The sequence below is a fragment of the Castanea sativa genome, chromosome 5, assembly GCF_040712315.1.
Source record: "Castanea sativa cultivar Marrone di Chiusa Pesio chromosome 5, ASM4071231v1".
Lineage (NCBI taxonomy): Eukaryota > Viridiplantae > Streptophyta > Magnoliopsida > Fagales > Fagaceae > Castanea > Castanea sativa.
In genome coordinates this window covers 54,345,136-54,371,776 of record NC_134017.1, presented here as the reverse complement: position 1 = coordinate 54,371,776, position 26,641 = coordinate 54,345,136, and the positions used below count along the sequence as shown (strand labels likewise).

Genomic DNA, 26,641 nt, shown 5'->3' with positions numbered 1-26,641 from the left:
ATACACATAGAGAAACATATATACATACATAGAGAGATAGATATACACATACGAGAATCTCAGATGTCAGAATCGATGCGAAAAATCGAGCTTCAAATCGCGACGTTCTCCTCCTCCTCCAGATCACATCTTCGATCTAAGTCACACTGATTTGTCAAGGAAATTTTTTCACAGAAATGGGATTAAGTTTTCTCAAGGGACTGGGCTTGAGTTTTCTCAAGGAGCACGAGCTAATTTGGGGATTTTAGGTTTTAGGTGAAATTTGGGGATTTAGGACTGAAGTGGTTGAAGGAAGGTAGTTGATAAGCTTGGTCACGTGGAACGTCACGTGGGGAAAAAGAGGCGGGAATATGATGTGGCTCGGTCACATGAAGGTCTCGTGGGTTTGAGTGGGATATGTTGGCATTTTCTGTAATATTTTATTAGTTGGCTTTGACACCTGGCATTTCCGTTTGCAACCTCAGCTTTTTCTGTAACTGGGTTGACAGTAGGGATCATTTTAAAAATGATTTAAAAAAATTAGGGACTGACTTAGGAGCAAAATCAGTTTAGGGACCAAATTGAGAAATGACCCAAAATGTAGGGACCAAAAGTGCATTTACGCCATTTATTTTCAAATGAGAATATTATTTATTCAAATATTATGTCTAAATATATGTTTATGTTAGATATTATGTTTTGAATTCAATAGAGATTTACAAATCATAAAGTGTGGGTTGTTAATTTATTTACTTAAATTTATCCATATAAGTATACATTTATGGAGTATAATTTTTTTTAGAGAGCGTTTCAACCTATGACGTCCGCTCTTAATGATAGCTCTTTATCATCAGACTAAGACACCAATCAGTTTTTGGTGTAGGCAGGGATTGAACCCCATATCTCTTATTAACGCAGGACAACCTAAACAAAATTGAAACAACGATAAAAATAAAGGGATATGACCTAGGAGTCAGCACCTAGGCCTTACTTGGAGTTAGCACCAAACAGGAAAACTACTAGGAGTCAGCACTTAGGATAGACCTGGAGGCAGCACCAGACTAAAGAAAGACCAAACAACCATTTTTTTCACTCATCAAAATATCAACTATCTCTTCAAGGAGTACAATAGGTTGCTTATAAAGGATTACTAAACCCTAGTTCTAATTGGCTAGGAAACCCTAATTGCCTTATTACGAAAATAACCTTGCTTCCAAATTAAAATATTAATAGCCTAATAAACTGCTAGGACCTAAAACATAAAAAATACAATTGACTTGCAAACATAAATAATACAAAATAAAAATCTTCTTGTGTCTCCTGCATCATTCTCCTCTAGTTGGAGAAAACTTGACCTCGAGTTTTAAAGTATTGAAGAATTAGGATGCTGACAAGTAACACTTGCTTCAAGTATGGAATCACCTTAGGGAGCACAAGGAAAAGAAAAACCTTAAATTCCACCACATCCAACTTATTTGGAATAACAAAATCAATGTGTGGAATCAGTATAATCTCGTCTTGAACCTTATGAACCATAGGAAGCACTATGGTTTTAACCTCTTCGACTTCACCAAGATGTAGATCTTCAAGGACTGTGGAGGGTTGATCAGAAGCACGTTCAACAACTTCAACTTTCACATCATGTGCACCCTCAACCTTAGGGGTGGCAAAATTTGACACGACTCGCGAACCCGACACGACACGACACGAAATTAGCAGGTTATGGGTTGAGGCTTAACGGGTTCGTGTCATATTCGGGTTGACACGGCTAACCCGTTTAATAAATGGGTTGGGTTATTGTTGAATACATAGAACCCGTTTGACCCGTCTGACCCGTTTAATTAAATGATATTTTACCAATATACCCTTCAAACTCTAGGTATATGAACTTATTAGTTGTTGTGATTTATATTCTTTGACATATTGTGATTGATTATTTGTGATATTGGGATATGCTTTAATTTTGAATGATTATTTGTGATGCAGTTACTCGTTAGTTTTGAATTTTATATTAAAAATATTTATTTGTTTGTTTTTTCATTAATTTTTATTTTTTACTTTGATAAAATCTGATAAACAGGTCGACACGACTGACCCGTTTAATAAATGGGTCGTGTTAGGGTTGAGGAATCTTGACCCGTTTAATAAACATGTCGGGTTAGTGTTGACCTATGTAGTCGAATACTCATGACTTGACACGACACGAACCCGACACGCGAACACGAATTGCCACCCCTACTCAACCTTGCTAGGCAGTTTTTGAGTGGGTGCCATTATCTTTTCTAGCTGGGCATTAATCCTAGTGATTATTTGCTCCCCTAATGTCCATGAAATAGGTGAAACATTCTGATTTGCCTTTCTTACAATAGCAAAAAGTGAACTGAGAAGACCCAAGGAAATGTCTTCACTTTCATCGATGACCAGGTTCATAATTATGTCTATGGCTGAAAGTACAGTAGGTGGATGGTTGGACCTAATTATCTTCAAGAAACTTTGAAACATCTCAACAACCAATGCATTACACTCAAGATCCAACATCACCAAGCATAACTTGACATTTGCAATGGTATCAAGAATTGAAACCACCTTCTTATAAGAGCTAGTAGACACATTAGACATATCTTCAATTACTGCCAAAATCAATTGAAATGATACTTTCATTTGCTTATCCTTATATAGGGCATCTGGTGCTGTTATCCTTACAATCTCAATAATGCAAGACAAAACTGAAACTTTCACATCCATTTCAGCATGTCGCAAAAGTTTATTAGTGATTAATGCCTTCACTGAGGGTAAAAGTGCATCTCGCATTGATTTGGATGGTTCTTGCTCCACATATGCTAACAACTTTTCAACTTTATCAAGAAGAGAGAGGAGATCCCAATGGAGAAATGAGGGTTAAAGAGTGTATTCCCAGCCTTCTTAATCTCCTTCTCAAATTCTCTATTGAAGGTAGTCATTTTCAGCTCAGACTTGGAGTCACAAAACAACGATATGGAAAATATCTGTGAAGTTGAAGAACACTTAATGTGCAGGGATTGGCTTCTAGGTTTAATGTGTTAATATGATTGCTTAAATTGAGCCAGGATGGGTTTTGTAGTGGATGGGTATAGGACTGGGCTGTATGGTTAATTGGTTCTGATGGTTATTTTTATTTTTTATTTTTGGGTTAGCGGTGGGCACTCACTTAAAGGTTTGGGTTTAAAAATGACTTGGGTTGGTGGTTTTAATTGGACTGGGTCAGGGAATACTGAAATAAAATAATAATAAAAACAAAAAGGCTTCCTAATTGGATGTGTTGAGAGCAAGAGAGGGGAACTTGATTAACAAATGGGTTGGATTAGGAAATGGTCTGGGTTATAAAAGTGGGTCAGGCCAACTTGATGGTTTTTTTTTTTTAAATGAGCATGGGTTTAGACTAGGCTAGCGGGTTACCTCATGAGATCGGATCGATGGAGGCTGATCAGATTGTGGCGGCGTGGCACTAGGCAAAACTGAAATCATGGCGGCGCGAAAAAAAAGTGATGGAGAGGACAACCAGTTGAAGCGGCGGCTCATTGAGGTGGTGGTGGCGGCATGCGGAGCAACTGTCATGAAAGGACTCGACCCGATCTGAACGTGGTGGTTTGTTGGTGGTAGCGTGGCATGATTGCATCAATGGACTCTTATTTCTCTTCTCTCTATCTTTGTGGTTGCAAGGGATTTGGAGACTTGATTGTGGGATTTTGGATTGGAGTCTTTGATTGGCATGAATATCTAGTCTTTTGATGGGTAGCACAACTATAGGACAGCTTTTTGGTACTAAGTAGGAAGATCACAAAGACGACTCTCTAGTGGTGAAAAAGAAAAACACGGTAGTGATGGGAATTTTTTTTTTGGGGTGTGTGATTTTTCTGATTCTTTCCTGCAGTGATACTTCAACAAATCAGGGTTTGCTCTGATACCAAATTGACGCAGGACAACCAGAACAAAATTGAAACAATAATAAAATAAAGGGATATGACCTAGGAGTCAGCACCTAGGCCTTACTTGGAGTCAGCACCAAGCGGGGAAACCACTAGGAGTCAGCACTTAAGGTAGACCTAGAGTCAGCACCAGACCAAAAAAAGACCAAACGGCCATTTTTTTCATTCATCAAAATATTAACTATCTCTTCAAGGAGTACAATAGGTTGCTTATAAAGGATTACTAAACCCTAGTTCTAATTGGTTAGGAAACCCTAATTGCCTTATTACGAAAATAACATTGCTTCCAAATTAAAATATTAATAGCCTTATAAACTACTAGGACTTAAAACATAAAATATACAATTAACTTGCAAACATAAATAATACTAAATAAAAATCTTCTTGCGTCTCCTACATCACTTATTCAACCATCAGAGACTTTACTAGTTGAGCTAGCTGAAATCTACTTATAGAGTAAAATTTAAAATTCATACATTTTAGTATTTTAGCTTAAATAATTACTTCACTTGTATGCTAGATTTGCGTTCATTGGCTTACTTAATAAACATAATGAATTTGTCTTTTTATTGCCCTTGCATCCACATACTTTTTCGGACTTGTTAACATTGTGGATAATCTTGGGTAGATGGCATTGTTTGCAACCATGATAACAAATTTTGGTTGTTCGATAATGGTTGTGATGGCATTGTTGTTAAATTGTATCGGGTCGAACATAGTCCTTTGCCTTTTTATTTTTGCTAACAATGCGTCTTCGAAATTTATTCGGTTATCAATACCAATATAGGAGTTTACCCGTTTACAAATTTAGCACAGAAGAAGGTGACATTGACTATGGATTCGAACATATTACCTTTGTTTTGACTTTTGAGTATCATTGGATTATTTTTGCTATATTGATCTTCAACGATGATGTCGAGCTGGGAGGTTGCCATTTTACGGTCCATACTAGGCTGAGCAAGAGTTGCTATACAAACTTTGAGGAACTCGGATTATAGCTAATTGTGTCTTGTTTCCGAATAGCCATGCTTTATCATAGGTGCTTCCATGCTTATGTCTTCAATATATATCTTGTAAATATTTCTACTCCATTTAGTCATAAGCCTTATTCATGTTTAGCTAAATTAAAAGCCACATGACGACTGTTTCCTCGCCGTTTGGTCTTAATGTAGTGTAACATCTCAAATGCCACTAATATATTATCCATGATTAGTAGACCGGGGACAAAGGTACTTTGTCAGTCAAAGTTGAAGGACTTCAGTATTTGCTAAAGTTTGTTAGTAAGAACTTTAGAGACTACCTTGTAAATCACATTACTTAGATTTATTGAGCGAAAATGGGTCATGAGTTCAGGATTTTTCCTCTTGGGAAATAATACATTATGGGTATAATTTATGCTTTGTAAAATGCTACTTGAAGTTAGGGCTGTCTATGGGTTGGGCGGGTTGGGCTTGTGCCCAACCCGCAACCGACCCGTAAGAGGGTTGGGTTTCATGGGTAGGTTTTCTGTCAGATGGGCATCAGTTTCAAGTGAAGCTGTAAACTGATGGAAACCACCGAAAAACGCCGAAAAGTGGTGAGAATTCAGTTGAACTGTCCAAAATCCCGTGAGATCTAGTCTAATTTGGCGGAGGTTTCGTCTGATCCGTTGATTTTTCCACCAAATTGTGCCAAGAATCGCTAGATCTGGTGTATCTTTGTCGGATTTGATTGTTTTGGTCAATGAAATCCTTCAAATCAAGCTGAGAAACTCACCAGGAAGCTTGAGAGTTTGCCAGAATCTGATGGTCTTCGAGCAGGTCGGGTTTCACGAGTTTTGAAGGAGTGGACTCGCAACAAACCCGCTAGAGTTAGGTTTTGGAGCTTGGGACCTGCGTTCGACTGCTAAAGCTGGTAGATTGGGTGGCAGTGGGTCGGCTATGGGCAGGTGGGTTGGACAGTCCTACTTGAAGTAATGCAATACCACACACCATTGTTTTTATTTATTTATTTTTTAATATAAACAATCCAACATAGCCTTGGTAACGTCGTTTCCTACTATATGCTAGTAATGTTGGAAAAATAATGTATTTAAAGCTCAGTTATAATTTAGATGGGTGTGTGAGGGGGAGGATTGCTCCATTACGAATCTAATATATATATATTAGTAGATAAAGATAAGAGAAAATTTAATTAGAATTTGAAATTAGATTCCAATTTTGTGTCATGTATCTACTTTAGTTTTTTTTTAATTTTTGTGTCAAATGAATTAATGAGTGCAAAATACTAAGAATCTAATATTAATAAATTATAAAATTTATAAAATAAAAAAACCCAATCACATATGCTCAATAAAAATCATCACCCAACAAAGATTACCACACGTTCTATCTTATTAAAAATTAGAAAAAAAATGATCATAAGTAGTATTAAACTTAGGTAAGAATTTTAATATGTGACTAATCATGTTTAATTTTTTTTAAAAATAATTTGATTAAGTATTTATATTTTTATGATAAAAATTGTGTTTAATTTTAAATGTATCCATACGTATGCATGTGTTGCATGCTATTTTTTTTTAATAATTTGACTAATTATTGATATTTTTATAATAAAAATTGAATTTAATTTTAAATGTATCCATGCATTTGCATAGGTTACATGCTAGTTAAGTGTAAAAATCCAAGAGTCCAAATTCAATTAAATTCTAAATTGGATTTCAACTGAAGTCCAATTGTTCACCACATGTCCTTATATTTTTTTAATTTTTGTGGCAAGTGAATTATAGGGAGTACAAACTGAAAAGTCTAAATCTAATTAAGTTCTAAATCATATAGATATATATATATATATATATATATAATTAATGAGAAATTATTACATATTTTAAAAATGTATGATTTAAAAAAAGTGTAAGCTAATATTATGCATAACTAGCTTGTAACCCAATGCATATACATGGATAAACTTAAAATATACATTAAGATCCATAATATAATTTTTACATATATAATTTAAATATTATTAATAGTCATTCCTATATATATTTTTTTTAACTTTTTAAAATGTCTTGTAAGAATATTATTAGGTAGAAAATGTAAATTTTTAATTTTTTTATGTTCATTAATTCTAGACTCTTTGGTTTTTGTACGCAATAACTTACTTGGATGAATATTTATGATGTGGTCGCACATTTGACTCAAAAATTAAGAAATAAAACTCTCTGTAAAAATAAATAATTTAGGATATAACACAAAATTGGACTTCAATTGTAGAATTTAATTGAATTTTCTCTAAAAAATGTATAATTGTAATTATTTTTAATTGGACTCATGCATATATACAAGGTTATACGCTAGTATTAAGATAATTAATAAATTTAGAGACACAAAATTTACAATTTTGTTCATGAGTATTATAAAATTAGCACATTATGATTTCTAAAAGAAGAATTTAAATAGTAGATTTCTAAAAAGACAAACCCACCATCATCTTACCTATATTAAAGCCAAGAGCCTGATTCTAAAATAAAGTAAAAAAAAAAACCCTTGTAACTTAATTGGTTGACGTATCTCTTGATGTTTTCAAAATATCGAAGGTTCAAATTCTCTCCCCTCGTTGTACCTATTGAATTATTAATAATAATAAAAAACACTATAGTGAGCCAAACTCACACTTTTAGTACTTGAATGTCGTGACTTCAAGTCATAATTTCAAAAAAAAAATTGATAAACATAAGCACTACTCTATTTGATTATATACAAATGTTAAATGTTATAGAGGCAGAGGAGTAGAATAGCACAGACCCCACAAAAGCCTCTGTTCAAGAGGAGGAAAGGATTCAAATGAGCTCACCTTTTTCAGGGAGAAAAAAAAAGAAAGAAAAAAGAAATCCCTTCTCCTAACAAATTTTGCGGAATCGTTGAGAGAGGAATAGGATAGCACTAACCCCACAACAGCCTCTGTTCATGGCCATCAAGGGTCAATCTACAATTTAGCCCTTTTTCTTAGTTGGATTTTTGGCATTTTGGGTAGTTTGAATTTCTGGGTTTACAATTTTTCTTTGGGATAGTTTGAAATTATCTATCTTACTCTAAAAAAAAAAAAAAAAATCTATCCAGGCATTCTTTACAGCACGAGTACAATAGAAAGTTTACATGCCCTTGATAAGAAGTAAAGAAGGTGCCCCCATGAAATAGGTTTAGGTTGCATTTGGAAACTTGTATTTAGATTTGAATTTGGATTTTAAATTAATAAATTTGATTTGTCTTGATTTCAAATTCATTAATTTTAGGAGTTATTTCAAATTTAAGTATGTTAAAGGTTTAAAATCATTGGTGGATTTGTCAAATCCAAATCCTTGACTTTTTGAAACTTTCCAAACAAGATTTTTGGATTTTAATCACCCAAATCCAAATACCCAAATTGTGTCATCCAAACATACCATTAATTCTTTGATTTTATGTGCGGTTAGTCTGTACCTCTATGTCCAATATGATTTTATCGTGCCTATTAGCAATTATGGTTTGTAATGCTGTATGACTTGATCGAAAGTAGAAGAACTCATTTTGAGTGAGTGGCAATGTATATCTTACCTTAAAAGTTTTTCTTTTCTTTTTCTTTTAAGATAAGACATGGAAACTTATGATGTAAAAGAGATTAATGCCCATAATTTGTCTCCATTCTAAAAGAGATTTAATCACAACTTACAACTTTTTCTTTGGGATAAATAGCAAAAATATTGCCATTAACTATCGCAAATAATTGCTACATATAATATTCAAGAGGTGCCCTATATTATTGGCGCATACCCTTCCTTGAGGTAATAGCGATAGAAAGTAAATTGAGTGGTTGATACGAATTGTGTGTAAGATTGACTCTGGCTCTGGTATAGCCTCTTCAACTTTCAACTTTCAACTTTCAACTTTCGTATAATTTACGATCTCTTTGGGGTACGTGTACTAGTGGAGCTATCCATAGATGATGGACCATATCTAAGTTTTATTCTTATATGATTGACTGACGACAGGGAATATAAAAAATAATAATGTAGTGCAACATCAGCTGTCATTCTTCTAGAAAAGAAAGTTAGACATGCTTCAATTGTTGTACTTGTATCTGTAAGGCTTAATTTAAGAAGCTTTGGTGCAAAAAGGTTTGGTAAATGCAAGCCGTACTAGTGATTTTACCAAAGTATTGTTAGGGGACATTTTACAATTGCTCATCTCTATCAAATCTACGACAGGCCTTTTCTACCAAATTGTATAATTTTAAGAAAAATTTAAAAGAAATGCATCTAACCAAACTTATTTAATTATGTAGTACTTTTTTAGAACTCAAGTTTATCAAACTTGAATTCCAAGCTTGGGTGACACATAATGCTTAAAACTCGAGTTTAGAAAACTTAGAGTTTCACTTGGAAGTTAAGTTTAACAAATTTGAGTTTCAAAAAAGGTGAGTATATAATTAAATAAGTTTGGCCGTATATTTCTCTTAAATTTTTCTTAAAATCATACCATTTAGCAAAATTAGCCTCTATAAAAAATGAAACTTATTTAATTATTTAGTTATTTTTGTTGGCTTAATACTCTTGGGCAAGAATAAATCTATTGGCTAAAATTTTTTGTGAATTTTAAAGTTTAAATGCGTATAAACCACTAGCATTTGCAGGTTTAATTAGAATCATCTTAATTTTTCAAGAATTAGCCACAATCTCAGATCCACCACATAAAGAAGGAAGCATAGGTGGTTTTGCAACTAAAAGCAAATTTGACAAGATGTTAAAAATTGATATGCAAAGAACCTCCAGTATACCTTTCAACTCAAAAAATATATATATATACACACACTAGCCTTTAAGCATGTGTGTTGCGTGTACTCAGAAGCTTTTCTATTTTTTGAAGTAAAGGTTAATAATTTCCATCTCTTATAATTTGGAATTTTTTATTTATTTTTCAAACAAATGAAAATGATAAACTTTAGAGATAAGTAGTATCTGTAATTTCTTTTTTGAACGTGTATTTGAAAGTGGAGTAGTGATATAGAAAAAATTTTAGGTAGAAAAAATAAGATGATGTCAGGGAAAGAAGGCTAAATTTTATGAGTTCTCTTAGTTTTTTTTTTTTTGTTTTTTTTTTTTAAATAAATTGGGGCTGCTTTAATTTTATTCCGATGAAAAATGAATTTTTAAAAAAAAACTAAATTTTAGGGAATAAAAAGATGAACATTTAGGAAAAAGAAATCCTAAATTTTAGGAATTTTCTTATTGAATTCAAAAAGAAAATTTTTATTTGACATGTATGACCTTATTTCTAAGAGAAGTTATTTTTTGTTAATCAGCTTATGTAGTTCAAGTAGCAGAAATAAGCAAAATATTGAAATAAGATAACATTAGATAAGACACAAATAAGTAAAATATGATCGTCAAATAGAGAAATTTGCTTAGAACCAACACTCAAAACAAATGATAAAGAAAAAACTTAAAATACACCTCAAATATATATGTGCCCAATGAATTTTTATATTTCAATATTTATTTATTTTTCCTTCTTTTTCCCTTTTCAATAAGATGGACATCATGTTTACTTTTCATACACCAATTTAAAAAACCTAAAATGATATGCTGCAGAAAATTACGAACCAATTTTTTAATACAATATTTTTGAAAAATAAAAACAAACATATATGTAGGGGTGTTGGGCCCAGTAATATATGAAGGATGGCCCAACGAAGTATTTTGGGCTGGAAACCCAAATCCAAAGACATCAAAATGATCGTGGACTATTTAAATAGCCGAATACGTCCGAGGAGAAGATTTGTCTTCGGATTACTAGGCCGAGGACATAGGAAGAGAAGTTTAGTATCCCTGGGTTATATTATAAAGAGTCCTACAACTATGGGGATACACAGTATACGTGGAGGACAATAGAAAGAACGGTGGAATATCTAAAAATAAAGCTGCTACCACCGCCCATACATTAAAAGCTTTGTAATTGATACGCTGACTGGAGAGATGGAAGGATGGGACCTGAGCATAGAGCTTGGAACTTGGTCCCTAATCCCAGCGGGCTTTAGGGAAGAATGGATGGGACAAGTATCCGAAAATGAGGATTGCAACCAGAAAGTGGAAGGTGATGAAGGGAAAGAAAAGAATATAAATAGGAGGGAAGGCATACGAAGAAAGGGGGAACTTTTGGAGTAGAAGAGATAGAGTCAATAGTAAATGATGATCAACACTTGTATTCAAACTTGAGAAATATTATTATAAATCATCCTTGGAAACAATCCGAGGACGATTTCTCAGTCTTACTCTTTGCAAACGATTCTTTGTTTTGTTCCATTGGGCCCAAAGCCCGTTCTTTTTGTAATTGTCTAAACCATTCTTGAAATCTAAATTACCAACCCACCATCTACAAATTCATTGTGAAGAAAGGCCTTTCAAGCCCATTTTCCTCCCAGTCGTGGTTTGAGAATTTGAATTGTGTCCTTACAATTGGCGCCGTCTGTGGGAATTTAGTTTTGAAGGAAGTTTAGGACATCATGGTAGGATCAGAACCACCACGCAGTGCAGAGTCCGTGGGCTCCCAGCGTGAGGATCACTCCTTACATCCACGATCATGGAGAAGCAGAAGGAAGTGTACATACTACACACACCATCGAAGTGCTAGTCATTCGCAAGGAGGAAGGAGAGTTCCTTATGAGAGAAATGCCAGGGCCATGCAGAAGGAGATTGACGGCCTAAAGAGGAGACTGCGTCACGAAAGGAGAAGGAGAACTCCTCCGGTCTCTGACCCCTCTTCGGAAGGATCCGAGGATGACAATTACGGGCAGAGATCCAGAACTCCCCCAGGTGAATATGTCTCCTCCGAGGAGGACAATCTGCATGGGAGGCATGGCGGAGACTACCCCACAGGGGCTTAGGAAATGACGCAATGGGCGGAGGCGTTACACCAAATCTCCGAGTCACCCTTCGCGCGCGGTGGAGGAAGGGAGATTGCCTCGGCGCTTCACACAACCGGCCTTCACTCTTTACAATGGTCGGACGGATCTGTGGAGCACGTAAGCCATTTCGGTCGGAAGAATGGCGATTGCATTCCCGGAATGAAACTTTGTTATGCAAGATTTTTCCTTCTAGCCTAGGGCCGTGGCCATGAGATGGTTTGACGGCCTAGGCGGGCTCTATTGATTCTTTCAAAGAGCTTACTAGAGCATTCGGTTCTCGCTTTATCACGTGCGGTAGAGTTCCTCGTCCATTGGATTCTTTACTATCCATGGCCATGAGGGAAGGGAAACCACGAAAACGTATTCGGACGGATATTGGGAAATGTTCAACGAAATTGACGGAGACTTTGACGATGTAGCAATAAGGACCTTCAAGGTCGGCCTACCAACGGAGCATGACTTGAGGAAATCCTTGACGAAGAAGCACAGCCAAGAAGCGTACGTCGGCGGATGGATCGCATCGACGAGTACAAAAGGGTTGAGGAAGATCGGCGAGCGGGGAAAAGGCAAGGCGAAGGTTATCCCACAAGAAAGGAGGGATTTCGGTCGGACGGATACAACAACAATAGACTTGCGCGGGATTTTTCCGGGCGGTGGTCACGTACCCCCACGAGTGGTCAACACCGTCTTCGGGGAGCCGTGCGGCAAGCTGTTGGAGAAAATAAGGCATGAGCCTTTTTTCAAATGGCCAAATAAAATGGCGGGGGACCCTTTGAGACGCAACCAAAATCTCCATTGCCATTATCACCAGGAGCGAGGTCATACCGAGGATTGTCGCACTTTGTGGAATCATTTGGAACAATTGGTTAAGGAGGAAAGGCTGAGCCGGTTTAATGCCAACCCGACGGGCGAGGAAACCAATCGGGAGTGGCAAACCACGACGGTCCTTCATCCGGACCTCCTCTAGGTACTATCAATGTCATTTTTGCAGCACCTGGTAGGGCGGCTCGGCTCCTTTCGGGGTAATGTCGGTAAGCTCGAACATTGGCGAGGATTCACGAGATCAGTAGAAGAGGATTAAGGCAAATATCCTGCCGGTCCTAAGTTTCTCGAAGAGGACAAGATGGGGACCATCCCGGCCTCATGATGATGCCTTAGTGGTAACCCTCGGAATAGGGAACTATGATGTAAAGAGGGTAATGGTTGATCAAGGCGATTCATGGAATATCATGTACCACGACCTATTTAGAGGCTTGAAGTTAAGAGTTGAAGATCTTATGCCATATGACTCACCCTTGATAAGCCTTCGAAGGGAGGAAATTTGTCGTTCCAAAGGGACAAATTAAATTTGCACTGTGCAATCGGAGTCGGAGGTGGTAGACGTAGATTTCATCGTGGTTGATGCTTATTCCCCCTATACGGCTATTGTGGCTAGACCTTGGGCGCATGCATTAGTTTCCTCAACCTTGCATGTCAAAGTCAAATTTCATTCGGAGACCGATTGGTGGAGTTGCTTGGGAGTCGGATGCGTGGCTTCGACGGTGTGTTACGAGCACAGTGCTGCGTCGACGGAACCGGACTCCTCGGCCTCGGCTAACGGAGAGGCATAGCAATCAAAGTCTCTTCCCACGGCGGGGTAGATGAAGCGGGATGTGAAGAATTGGAGAAAATTCTCATAGACAATGATCTGAGAAGTTCTTCCGGGTTGGAGTTCAATTGCCGCGGGAAGAGAAGGCGAAGCTGATTTTATTTTTAAAGAAAAATATGGATGTATTTGCTTGGAACGCGTATGAGGCCCACGGGGTTGATCCGAACTTCATAGGTCATCATTTAAAGGTCAACCCAATGTTGTAGTGCCGAGGAGGCAACCACCTCGGAGGTGCTCCAGAGAACATTCGAAGCCGTAAAGAGGAAGTGCTCAAACTCAAGGAGGCGAGAGGCTATCAAGAAGTGTTTTATCTACGAATGGTTAGCCCGTACGGTGGTGGTGAAAAAGAAGAACGGGAAGTGGAGAGTTTGTGTAGACTTCACAGATTTAAACAAAGCTTGCCCGAAGGACTCATTCCCCAATGCCTCGGATTGACCGGTTAGTTGACGCTATCTTGTTGGGCATCCTCGGATGAGTTTTCTCGATGCTTTCCAAGGTTACCACCGAGATACCCTTAGCCGAGGACCGAGAAAAGGCGCATTCGTCACTCCTACAAAAATTATCACTATAAGGTAATGCCCTTTGGTTTGAAAAACGCAGGGGCTACCTACCAAAGGATGATGACGAGAATGTTTGAGGCCCAGCTAGGAAAAACTATTGAGGTATACGTGGATGACATGGTTGTAAAGAGTAAAGAAGTTTACGCACATGCGGAGGATCGAGCAACACTTTTCAGAATCTGAGAGAATATAAATTGCGTCTAAATGCCTCTAAATGCTCTTTCGGTGTATGATCGGGCAAGTTTCTAGGATATATGGTGACTCACCGGGGAATTGAAGTGAATCCTGCTCAGGTTAAAGCAATAAACAGCTTACACCCACCTCGAAATCCTAAAGAAGTGCAAAGATTAACAGGTATATTTCTTGCTCTCGGCCGATTTATATCCCGGTCCGCGGACGGATGCGAGACCTTTCTTTCAATTATTAAATAAATGGAAAGGTTTTGAATGGACCGAGGAGTGCGCAGTGGCTATCCAACAGCTCAAGGAGTAACACTCGCGACCACCAGATATGTCTAGACCAGAAGAGGATGAAAATAAGTTTGCAGATATTGCTCAGGCCAACCATGCAGTGAGTTAGGTTCTTATCAGAAATGACAATAACATCCAGAGACAGGTTTATTATATAAGTAAATCTCTGCACGAGGCCGAGCCGAGTTATTTACCATTGGAGAAAGCTATCTTGGCGGTGGTACATGCTACACGAAGACTTCCCCATTACTTCCGTCTCGTACGGTTGTTGTTCTTACACAACTCCCTCTTAAATCAATTCTGCCGAAGTGCGGATTATATGGGAAGAATTGCCAAATGGGGAATTGTCCTAGGAGCTTTCGATATCAAGTATATGCCTCGCACCTCTATAAAGGGACGGTCATCGCGGACCTTGTGGCGGAATTCTTTGGCGAGCCTTCGTTAGAAGACTATCAAGAAGGCATGGGTAAAAAATCAGTAGGCATGATTTCGTGTGAAGGACCTCCATTATGGAAAGTCCATGTTGATGGAGCAGCAAATCAGAGGGGGTCGGGTATAGGACTAGTTTTGATATCCCCAGAGGGAATTACTTTTGAGAAATCTTTGAGATTAGGGTTCTCGGCCACCAACAACGAAGCAGAGTATGAGGCCGTCCTCGCAGGGATGAACATGGTTCATAAAATGGGAGGAAAATCGGTGCAAATGTCCTCGGATTCACTATTGGTGGTAGGCCAAGTAGAAGGGAAGCTAGAAGCAAGGGATTCCAGAATGCGAGAGTACCTAACCCAGGTCAGGTATATGCAATCTAAATTTGAGTCTTTTTTACTATTGCATGTATCCAGATGTGGCAATACCCATGCCGACTCATTAGCCACGCTCGCAACGTCCTCGGCACAAAGTCTACCACGAATTATCCTTGTTGAAGATGTTGAAACCCGGCTGGGACGGACGGTAACTCTACTCAAATTCTCCAAATTAGGATGGGCCTAGTTGGATGGATCAAATAGTAACATTTCTCGAAATGACATCACACTGGAGAAAAGACTGAAGCGAGATAAAGTTCGCGGGAAAGCCACTCGTTTTTGGTTGTCAGGGACCGAGATTGTACAAACGTTATTTTTCCGGACCATATTTGTTATGTATACACCCCGAGGCAACAGAGCTACTTTTGGAAGAGTTACACGAAGGGATTTGTGGAAGTCACACATGGGGAAGGTCTTTGGCTCACAGAGCCCTTACTCAGGGCTATTGGTGGCCAAATATGCAGAGAGAAGCGCAAGATTATGCAAAGAAGTGCGACCAATGTCAAAGGTTCGCTCCGAACATACATCAACCAGGGGAGTCCTGAATCCTCTATCTAGCCCATGGCCTTTTGCCCAATGGGGCTTGGACATTGTTGGACCCTTCCCCAAAGCAACGGGAAACAGACGGTGGCTTCTCGTGGGAACGGATTACTTCACCAAATGGGTTGAAGCTGAGCCATTATCAAACATCAGAGACACGGAAGCAAAAAAGTTTGTATGGAAGAATATCGTTACCAGGTTCGGCATCCCTCATACTCTCATTTCAGATAACGGTTTACAATTTGATAGCAAAGCCTTTCGGAAATACTGCTGTGATCTGGGCATTACAAATAGATATTTCACTCCGGCTTATCCCCAAGGAAATGGGCAAGCCGAAATTTGTCAACAAAGTAATAGTGAGCGGACTCAAAAAGAGGTTGGGTGATGCCAAGGGGAGGTGGGTGGAAGAAGCTGCCACATGTCTTGTGGACGTATCGAACTACACCACGAAGATCCACGGGTGAAACACCCTTCGCCATGACTTATGGAGCGAGGCGGTAATACCCTTAGAACTGGGTTCCCGACCACGAAGAAAAAGCTGCTTTATTCCAGATAGCAATGATGATCTATTAATGAGAAACTTAGACTTAGTTGAGGAACGGCGAGAAAGCGCCATGGTTCAACTAGCTTATTATCAACATAAGCTCAAGCAGGGGTATGATTCTCATGTGAAACTTCGACCTCTTGGACTAGGTGACTTAGTATTAAGGAAAGTTTTGGGCACGATGAAGAATCCTGCGTGGGGAAAATTGGGGCCCAACTGGGAAGGACCTTATCGTATTACTTCGGTCGCAGGAATAGGGGCCTACAATCTGGAAGATTTGGACGAAAATGTTGTACAACGTCCCTGGAACGTAAATAATCTACGAAGGTACTATTACTAAATAAAAGGCACTTCGGCCATATTTTGTTATAAACTACATTGCATTCATTATCCTCGTTCGTCTGAATATCAAGCTGAAGCTTGGTATGCCTGGATCCTCGGACCACATACCTCGTCTAAATTGATAGTCTTTACTAAGTGTTAAACAGAACCTAAGTTACGTCTGATCCTCGGATCATCTACTTTGGGAAAATTAACATTTCAATGTATTCAAATATCAAGCTGAAGCTTGGTATGCCTGGATCCTCGGACCACATACCTCGTCTAAATTGATAGTCTTTACTAAGTGTTAAATAGAACCTAAGTTACGTCTGATCCTCGGATCATCTACTTTGGGAAAATTAACATTTCAATGTATTCAAATATCAAGTGAAGCTTGGTATGCACAGATCCTCGGACCACATACCTCGTCTAAATTGATAGTCTTTACTAAGTGTTAAACAGAACCTAAGTTACGTCTGATCCTCGGATCATCTACTTTGGGAAAATTAACATTTCAATGTATTCAAATATCAAGCTGAAGCTTGGTATGCCTAGATCCTCGGACCACATACCTCGTCTAAATTGATAGTCTTTACTAAGTGTTAAACAGAACCTAAGTTACGTCTGATCCTCGGATCATCTACTTTGGGAAAATTAACATTTCAATGTATTCAAATATCAAACTGAAGCTTGGTATGTCTGGATCCTCGGACCACATACCTCATCTAAATTGATAGTCTTTACTAAGTGTTAAACAAAACCTAAGTTAGGCTTGGTCCTCGGATCATTTACTTGGGAAGAATTAGCATTTCTATTCTTGTTTGTCAAAACATGAAATCTTTACATACCTAAGTTAAAAGACCATATGCCTTATTTTTACATAGTTCAAATAGAGATCCAAAGTGAAGAATCAATTACTTAAGTGCATCACTTAGATGCAGTTCCCGGCATAATTAAACCTTCCTGAAGTATCAATTTCAATCCAGTTTGTTGCTATTAAGTTAGGTGAAAAGCAAAAGTATGGTACTTTTTGGAAAATATGATCAACATAAAGCAAAAAAGTAAGAATCATCTAAAAACAACATTCATTCTTATATTAGATTCCAAAATAGTACTTTTGCACCTATACTTAGGTATTACACTTAGAGACAAAATAAATTAAAAATAAAGAAAGGAAAGACGAGACAAGCGATCAACTTGTTTTCGGCTTAATCTTCGGAGGGCCTTTGGGGTCTTGAGGAGATAGAAGGGCGAGTCGAGGAACTGACGCAATTCCTTTGCCTTTGGGATCATCTATCAAGGTTATTGGATTAGCTTGATCACCCAACTCATCCTTTGAAGATTCCCGAAGATCACTTGAAGGGCATGCGTCTTTAAGTGCCTTTTCTTGTCAGCGAGTCAACTTGTTCAGGGGCGTCTTCAGGGAGAGTTGAGTCTTCAGCCAAATCACCCCCCTTATCCTCAGATGAACCCTGGGCAGCTTCTTGGGCAGCGTCAGGAATGGAAGAAGCGCGAATTGCGGGAGGATAGTAGACACTCTCTGCTTTCCAAAGAGTGGAAGAGGCATCAACCCCGGCTTGGGAAAGTGCCTCGTTTCCACACTTGGAGAAGCGATAGTGCCTACATACCTCGGGAACACTTTGAGCCTTGAAGGTTTCAGTGACCTCCTTCACGCCTATATCATAACCGTCTTGTTCGGCTTGGTCCCTTGAGTTCTCGGCCTCTTCTTTTGCTTTCTCAGCCTTTTTCTTCTCCTCAATGGCTTCTTCTTTGCCCTTGATGGCTTCCTCTTTGGCCTTCTCAGACTCGTTCAGATCTTTCTTAAGATCCTGCGAGCCTTCGTGCTACTAAGAGATTATCCTCGGCTTGGCGAAGCATTAGGCATTGATCCTCGGCTTTGTTTACTCGTCATTTTCGGATCGGCCTCTAAACCCGCCTTAGCACTCTCGGCCTTAGCCAATTTTGCTTTGTGACCTCCTGCAGTTTCTTCTTATGAAGGTCGAGATCTTTTGAGCGATTTCACGCCTGGACTCCTCGGCCCTCAGAGACTTGTAGGAATTGATGGCAATCTCTTCTGCCCTGTGGGCAGATTGAACGGCCTACGAACAAAACATATAAAACTTAGACATATAAATATATATAGGAAATAAAAACAAAAGTCAAGGTTTTAGAAAAAACTCACCATTGCAAGCTCCTTCTTCAAAGTCATGAAGACGGTGTGGTCCCTTTTCTTTCTAAGCTCGATCATATCCTCGGGGAGTAACGATTACTGCTCCAAAGCATACTTGCGACGCATGCCGCTGTCCGTTCATCGGAATTTCTAATGGACGCGTCCACGGTAATGACCTCGTCGTCCATAGAAAGGTCAGGAAGCCATACGGGGGCGCGCACGGCCGCCTGTTGGTCGGTTCTTCTTTCCGACCTAATCTATATGGTGCGGGCCTGCTTTCCACCCTTTTCCACCTCGGGCTCCTTGGAAACAGAGCCCTTTCCTACCTCCATAACTTCCTTCCCTTTCGGCTGATCCATTTTTCTTTTGAGATCAGCTATGTTGGTGCGTTGAGTTTGGGAGGATGGGGGAGGAGGAGGAAGCCTAGCTTCAGGGCGTTTGTCAGCACCCTTTTCTTGAGTCCGAGGGCGCACCTCTTTTGGAGGTTCTTGGACTCTAGGGTCCTTGTCAACGCCCTCAAGGACATCTTTCGAGTGGGCTTAATCTTTCGTTGAATGCCCGTATCGTCAAGTTCTTCGAGTAGTAACCTTTGAGATTTGGGTAGAAGTTAGAGGATGGAAGTTGAATCTTCGGGAGAGTAGAGTTGATTAAAAACCTCAAACTCGTCCTCGGAATCCGGTACCTCAACTTCTTCTTCTTCTTCTTCTTCTTCCTTTACGGTAAGGTGGGAAGACGCGGCTTCACCGAGAGGTTAATTTTGTGGAGAGAGGAGCTGTGGGAATCCCAAGCGGAACGAATTGTGGCGGTTGGATTGGTTGGGTGACCAAAGTACCTTGAGGAATGGTAGTCCCCCCGGCGCAAAAAACCCTCCACGGCAACGCTAATCGAGGAAGACGAGGATCGCGGGCTTTAATCACGCACTTCGGCGCACGAAAGGCTTTAGATATTGGAGTGTAGCCGAGGATCGGATGAGCCGCACGGAGTTGGCCGTCGGTATGCACGAAGATCTCGGCTTGTAGGATCCTATCCAACCGCCCGAAATCCACAAGGTTAGGATGACGATCAATTTGCGTGTGGATGCGAGTTATCCAAGCAAAAGTGGGTAAGAATAAGTAAAAAAGACGAAAGATAATAGTATGTAAAAGAAACTTCACTGAGTCCTTCCCACTTGTCGGACGGGGAGGCCGTCGTGCCAATTTCTGATACGATCGGAAGTCATTTTTAGGCCCTTATTTGATTCGGGCGGACATTGAATTAGCGACTTAAGGTGTCTAGACTTTAGGTAATATTCATCTTTTTTGCTTAGGTGATGGAGGTTATAAACCCGAGTTCACGTCGTGGTGAGTGAGCCCTAGGTTCATCTTCTCATTTTAAAGCATCTATGGAACCTAGGATCCTAAAGACATTTGGGGCGCCTTTGGTGGGAGCCAATCTAAAAGCCCTAAGATAATCCCTAGTCACGGTTCCCATGGGAATTTTCATTCCCCGCTTCGATGAACACAATCATTGGGATTACAACTTCCCCGTTTTTCTTTTTGTATAATACTCTTCCTCGTTACGGTACCTAATGGATACATCCAGGGAATTTTGTACCTAACCTTAAGCTGCTCTATTTTTTCGTTTGAATCCACCGAGACGCAAATCTACCCATTCTTTTTGAAAAAAGGGGTGTGGAGAAAACTAAATATCTTGAGGATGAAAGATACGGTGAAAAAGAGAAGATGGGAAAGAAAGAAAACAAAAGAAACAAAAAGGCGATAAGGAGGGGAAAGAGTATTGAAGAACTTACTTTTAAAAAAAGAAGAAAGCACGGTCACCTCGGACAAGATACTTGATAGACGGAGAGAGAGAGTACGGGGAGATGGAAAGTATGGCAAGTACGTTATGAGGTTTACGTAGTGTGAAGAATTTTGAAGAAAATTAGTATTTATATGTCGAAGGTGTTTTTGAAGCGGGCGAATTCCGCTGAAACACAGGAATCGCTCTCGACGCGTTGGATATGTGTCATGTCAATAAAACGTGGGGGACATAGAAGCGCCAACAATTAATTCGGGGCGTTTCGCATGCGAAGCATCGGGAACACGCGATGGGTGATTCGAAGTTATTTACAACAATATTGCCAAGATTCTGCGGGGGTAAAGGGGTCTTTTTAAGTCGAGATTCTATTTTTCTCGAGGTGAAAAAATAAATAAACTCGAGGGGCTATTGTAGGGGTGTTGGGCCCAGTAATATATGAAGGACGGCCCAACGAAGTATTTTGGGCTGGAAACCCAAATCCAAAGACATCAAAATGATCGTGGACTATTTAAATAGCCGAATACGTCGAGGAGAAGATTTGTCCTCGGATTACTAGGCCGAGGACATAGGAAGAGAAGTTTAGTATCCACAGGTTATATTATAAAGAGTCCTACAACTATGGGGATACACGGTATACGTGGAGGACAATAGAAAGAACGAGTGGAATGTCTAAAAATAAGGCTACACTACTGCCATACATTAAAAGCTTTGTAATTGATACGGCGGCGGAGAGATGGAAGGATGGGACCTGAGCATAGAGCTTGGAACTTGGTCCCTAATCCCAGCGGGCTTTAGGGAAGAATGGATGGGACAAGTATCCGAAAATGAGGATTGCAACCAGAAAGTGGAAGGTGATGAAGGGAAAGAAAAGAATATAAATAGGAGGGAAGGCATACGAAGAAAGGGGGAACTTTTGGAGTAGAAGAGATAGAGTCAATAGTAAATGATGATCAACACTTGTATTCAAACTTGAGAAATATTATTATAAATCATCCTCGGAAACAATCCGAGGACGATTTCTCAGTCTTACTCTTTGCAAACGATTCTTTGTTTTGTTCCATTGGGCCCAAAGCCCGTTCTTTTTGTAATTGTCTAAACCATTCTTGAAATCTAAATTACCAACCCACCCTCTACAAATTCATTGTGAAGAAAGGCCTTTCAAGCCCATTTTCCTCCCAGTCGTGGTTTGGGAATTTGAATTGTGTCCTTACAATATACATATACAATAAATTTTTATAAGATTAAATAAAATTACACTCTCTAACTTTGCCTAAAATTCAATTCAATTCAGTTTTGTAACTTTAATTTTTGTTCAATTTAGTCCTTTAATTTTATTCATTATCGTTAGATGATCACCATTAAGCACCTAAAACCATGTAATTTTGTTTTAAATTTTCTTACAATATAATTGTAGGGACATGATTTTCAGACCAAGTCCAAAATATAAAGGATCTTAGCCCAGTGAACCTAGTACAATAAATTTGTAAAGAGTGAGTCAAAGATCTAGGCTTTAGTGCATGGATAACAATTAATATGGTTTTGGATGATGAGCCAACAAGAATTAAACCCGGTTTGTGCAAGAAAGTTTGTCCTCGGCATAGTTCGAGGAGCTCTGTTCTAATATATATTGAATGTCAATGGTTATAGGAGTTGTTGAAATTGCTACAGTGCTTTCTCTTCTCCTTTTTTCATCCCCTTTTCATGAAGGGCCTCTTCCATTATATAGTTCTTTTTGGATGATCTTAATCCTACACTTGTTGATCCTTTGAGCCACCACTTGAGTGCTTGTCCCATCAGACACCCTTTCTGGCCTTTTGTGAGTTATGGTTGCCGAGGTAGCACTGTTCAAGAGTCTTTTCCACATAAATGCTGTCTTTTCCGCAGGGCATTCAATGCGGTGTAGCAGCTTTCCCTTAGATATTTTTGAGTCCTTATCCCTCTTGTATGTTCATGATGCTCGTCCCTATCATTAGAACTTCTTGGAAGGTCACTTTGATCATTAGGATCTATATCTGATTTGCGTTTAGCTTATCCGAGGAGATATTCCTCCTCGGACTCGGACTACTCATGATCTCGGCCAAAGCCCCATGCTCTCGGTCGAAGCCCAAGACCCCACAACTACATTGGAACTTGCGCTAGCCTCTAGATACGTGTTTAATGAGCGGATTTCCCTGAGGCATTATATCATGCCTTCAATGATATCTTGTGGTAATCGGTTTGGACTATGCCCTGTTCGGGCCTTTTATCATTGTTCGGTATTGCTGATGGTCAGTTCGGGGCTTCGGCAATGCTCGGTACAACACAAGTGGGTCTGACTTATATAGGCCTTGATCTTAGGTCAGGCTTTAATTCATGTAACGTACACCACCTATATTAATTCATTATGATAGCACTGCCACAATTGGTAGAGTTAAAAATCATTATTACAACTGTAAATCTAGACCTTTAAGAAGAAAGAACAGTATTGCATTTGAACAGTAGCATCATAATTGTGGATTATGTTAAATCTAATGATAATCTTGCCGATCCATTTACCAAGGCATTGGAAAAACATAGGGTCTAGAATACATCGAGGGGATGAGAATAAAATCCATAGATTCATGAGTCATGTATGAGGATACCCAACCTAAGGACCAGAGATCTTGAGAAATGGGTACAATGGAAACAACGAATCATATGATGGTAGTAAGAAATGCACTATTTTTATTTCTTTAATTATTTATTTTTTAAATAATTTTTTGATTGTTCATCCCTATAATTTAAGTGCATTTATCCTATAATGTTGGAAAGGTTGAGTAAAACTCTTAATGAAATTTGTAGCTTATATGAGTGGGGTGTCATAATTATAGAAGCACTCTTGTCAAAATTTCACTTATGTGGTGTGGAGGTAGGGCCGCTCCCTATGAGATTTGGACATAAACTTAAATACACTTACAAAATTAGGATCAACACATGGCCGTAAAGTGCTAGCAATAAAAGTTCATGCCAACATCTGTGTTGTTATGTGTAAACAGTGACACTTAATTTTCTCAAAGCAATCATAGTTCAAGTCAGAGACTACTGCAACTTTAAAGTTGAGATTGTTGTTTTACTAAAAGAAGGTTCAATGTAGAGCACACCTTAATGATGCATAGTGACCAATCTTTGCCCAATAATTTCTCTTTAACTAAAAAAAATCAATATTAAAATGAGTGGGGGATTGTTGGAGCATTTTAATATTATATAATTAAAATGGACTAATATGACAACTTAAATATAATAATATGGGAGTTCATATATATGGAAAATAAGGAGTTAGTAAAATGTTTAATATCACGTTGGAAATAAGAAAGACTTTTTTTTTTAATTCTTTTTAATTGTGGTGATTAATGGGCTAACAAATGTTAAGATAGATACATTCAAAATGATTTCCATATCCCTTGGTAAGTAAATGACCTTTTTAATATGGAAAATGAAGAGTCATTTACCAACTTAATAGATTAGCCGTTTGAGCCTATTTATTCTTTATAAATTCCTTATCTAATCCATTAATTGTGTAACACCAGCCCATTAGAATTATATTCAGCAATTAATCTTATAACACCCACTACATTAGAATTGTGGATTTAATTAATTAGATTAATTTGGGTAATAATTTTGTGAGGCTCATTGTGCCTATAAATAGACTCATTTAGACCCAATATAAGTTACAGCATTACAACACCATATAATACAGTAATTACAAGAATTATATGCACTAAAAAAAATTGAGAGATTCTTGGCAAGGAAGGGTATTTTTTTTGGTGAAGTTTTGGGCTTGAACACTTTGTGTAGAGGTTGTTTTAGCCATACAATATTTGTTGGGCTGTTGTATCCTGAGGGAGACAAGTCAGAGAAAGCCTGCACTGGTTACAAAGATTAGTCAATCAAGGGCTTGAAAAACTCCTTAAAGAGAGAGAGTGTCGTACCTCAGTCCAAACAGTATTGTATATTTTTATCTCTAAATAAATAATATTCAGAAGTTGTACAAGGTATGAGCTCGGGCCCATTGAACTTTGGGCCCTAGTCTTATGGCACAGTGCACAATTCCATGCTCATTGGACCTTTGGTCTTAGTACGAACACACTTCCAGGCCCAATTTGGGCCCGAATACCAAAATAGTTCCATTTTTTCCTAAACAAATCAGAAATAAGCCCATGTTGATCAGTTATACCTTGATTGGGAATGCGCGTGCCGAGAACATCCTATATATGTTCTCGGCTTCCCGATATTGCCTTGGGAAGTATCGCTGCTGAGCAGTCTTTTGGAGGCTAGAACCAATTCCAATGCCATTGCTACCATTTCCAACAGAGCATTTTCTTATCAAAAACGATAAGATTGGACCCCATCCACACGAGTGAGGTCAGGAAGTAATCATAACCCTTCCACCCATCTCAGGCTATAAAAAGGAGAATAGAATGAGAGGTGGGGGTTGGCAATTCTAGAGAGGAAACAAAGAAAATAGTGATAGTATTAGTATCACTAGGAAGGAAAGCTCCCTGGAGAGAAAAAGGAGATGAGTTCACGAAAACTAGAGAGTGCTATTGGGTCATTTGGTAAGGGACTACCCATAGTAGGAAACACAAAACCCACTACGCAAATAAGTTGTGAGCCCAAATATAGGCCCAGTCCATTATACCTATTTAAGGTATGCACAGAAGTATTATTCAGTTTTCTCTTTGTATTTTCTACATTATTACTGTGTTTATACCAACATATAATTATATAGAGATTATAGAGGCATAAAATAAAATAGCAAAGAAAATAATTCCCCTGCCAAAACATATGTTCATGTTATTGAGAGAGGAATAGGGAGAAAAATAGAAAATCCCTTCTCTGAACAAATTGCGCAAAGTTATTGAGAAAGGAATAGGATAGCTCTGAGCCCACAAAAGCATATGTTCATGGCCATCAAGGGTCAAATCTACAACTTAGCAGTTTCTTTTTTTTTAGTTGGATTTTTGGTGACAGGCCAAAAACGTATTGACCACTTGTAATAAATTGATTGATTAATTAGCCAAGTTTATTAATTAATCAAATTAATATGCAAATGCATGGTAGCACAAAAAAAATCACCAAATAACTAAATGCAGCGGAAATTAAATTTGACACGGTGATTTGTTTACGAATTGGGAAAACCTCTAAGGCAAAAACCCCACCGGGTAATTTTAAGATCACCACTCTTGAGAATCCATTATTATCAAAACAAGCGGTTACAAGTAAAGGAATCCCAGTACCTTATACCAACCTACAGTTGAACCCTTACTCCAATACACAATTGGACTTATTCTGTAGTGACAATCTCTCCTTGTATTGCACGGATCCCAGTACGTGACTAACCAATTGCGCAGATCCCAGTACTCGACTTCAATCACCAACATGAGAAAGATGTTGGCTACAAAGTTCTTCTTCTCTTCAATAGATGAAGATCGTGAAGTTGATTAGTCACAAAACCCTATGGTGTACAAACACAGCAGTTTCTTCAAGAACTAGGGTAAAACTAAGTTTCCAATCACACTAGTGGAATTATGCTCTTGTGCAATTGTGCTCTCTGCTGTGTAACCAGATACAACCCTTAAAATAATCATTTTATATGTCTAGGGTTATGAGAAAAGAAGGCCCAAAGACATATTCACGGATTGGAAGAAAACAGATCAGAAATTCTGTTTTTCTTAAACCTTGACAAATAGCATCTGTCGAGAAGCTGTCGAGCAGCTATCGAGCCACATGACTGGAACAGCTTCTTAAGCTCGATAGATGCTAGCTGTTGAGCTTTAATGACAGGCACTTCTTCAGCTTGTTTCTTGGACAAGCTTGTTTCTTGGACAAGCTTGTTTCTTGGACAGACTTGCATGGCTTTAACACTTGATCTTGAAATCTTGTTTCTTGAAGTATTAACATCCTAG

The 26,641-nt window shown here is 38.7% G+C and overlaps 1 protein-coding gene across 1 annotated transcript in view; it reads right to left on the bottom strand.

Annotated features, from left to right (window-relative positions):
- Positions 1-2,214: 2,214 nt before the first annotated feature.
- LOC142635421 (sister chromatid cohesion protein PDS5 homolog D-like) overlaps positions 2,215-26,641 on the bottom strand; it is a 25,324-nt gene continuing 897 nt past the window's right edge. The window contains exon 2 of the mRNA XM_075809576.1: positions 2,215-2,834. Coding sequence (XP_075665691.1) covers positions 2,215-2,834 — 620 coding nt within the window. The remainder of the gene's footprint in view (positions 2,835-26,641) is intronic.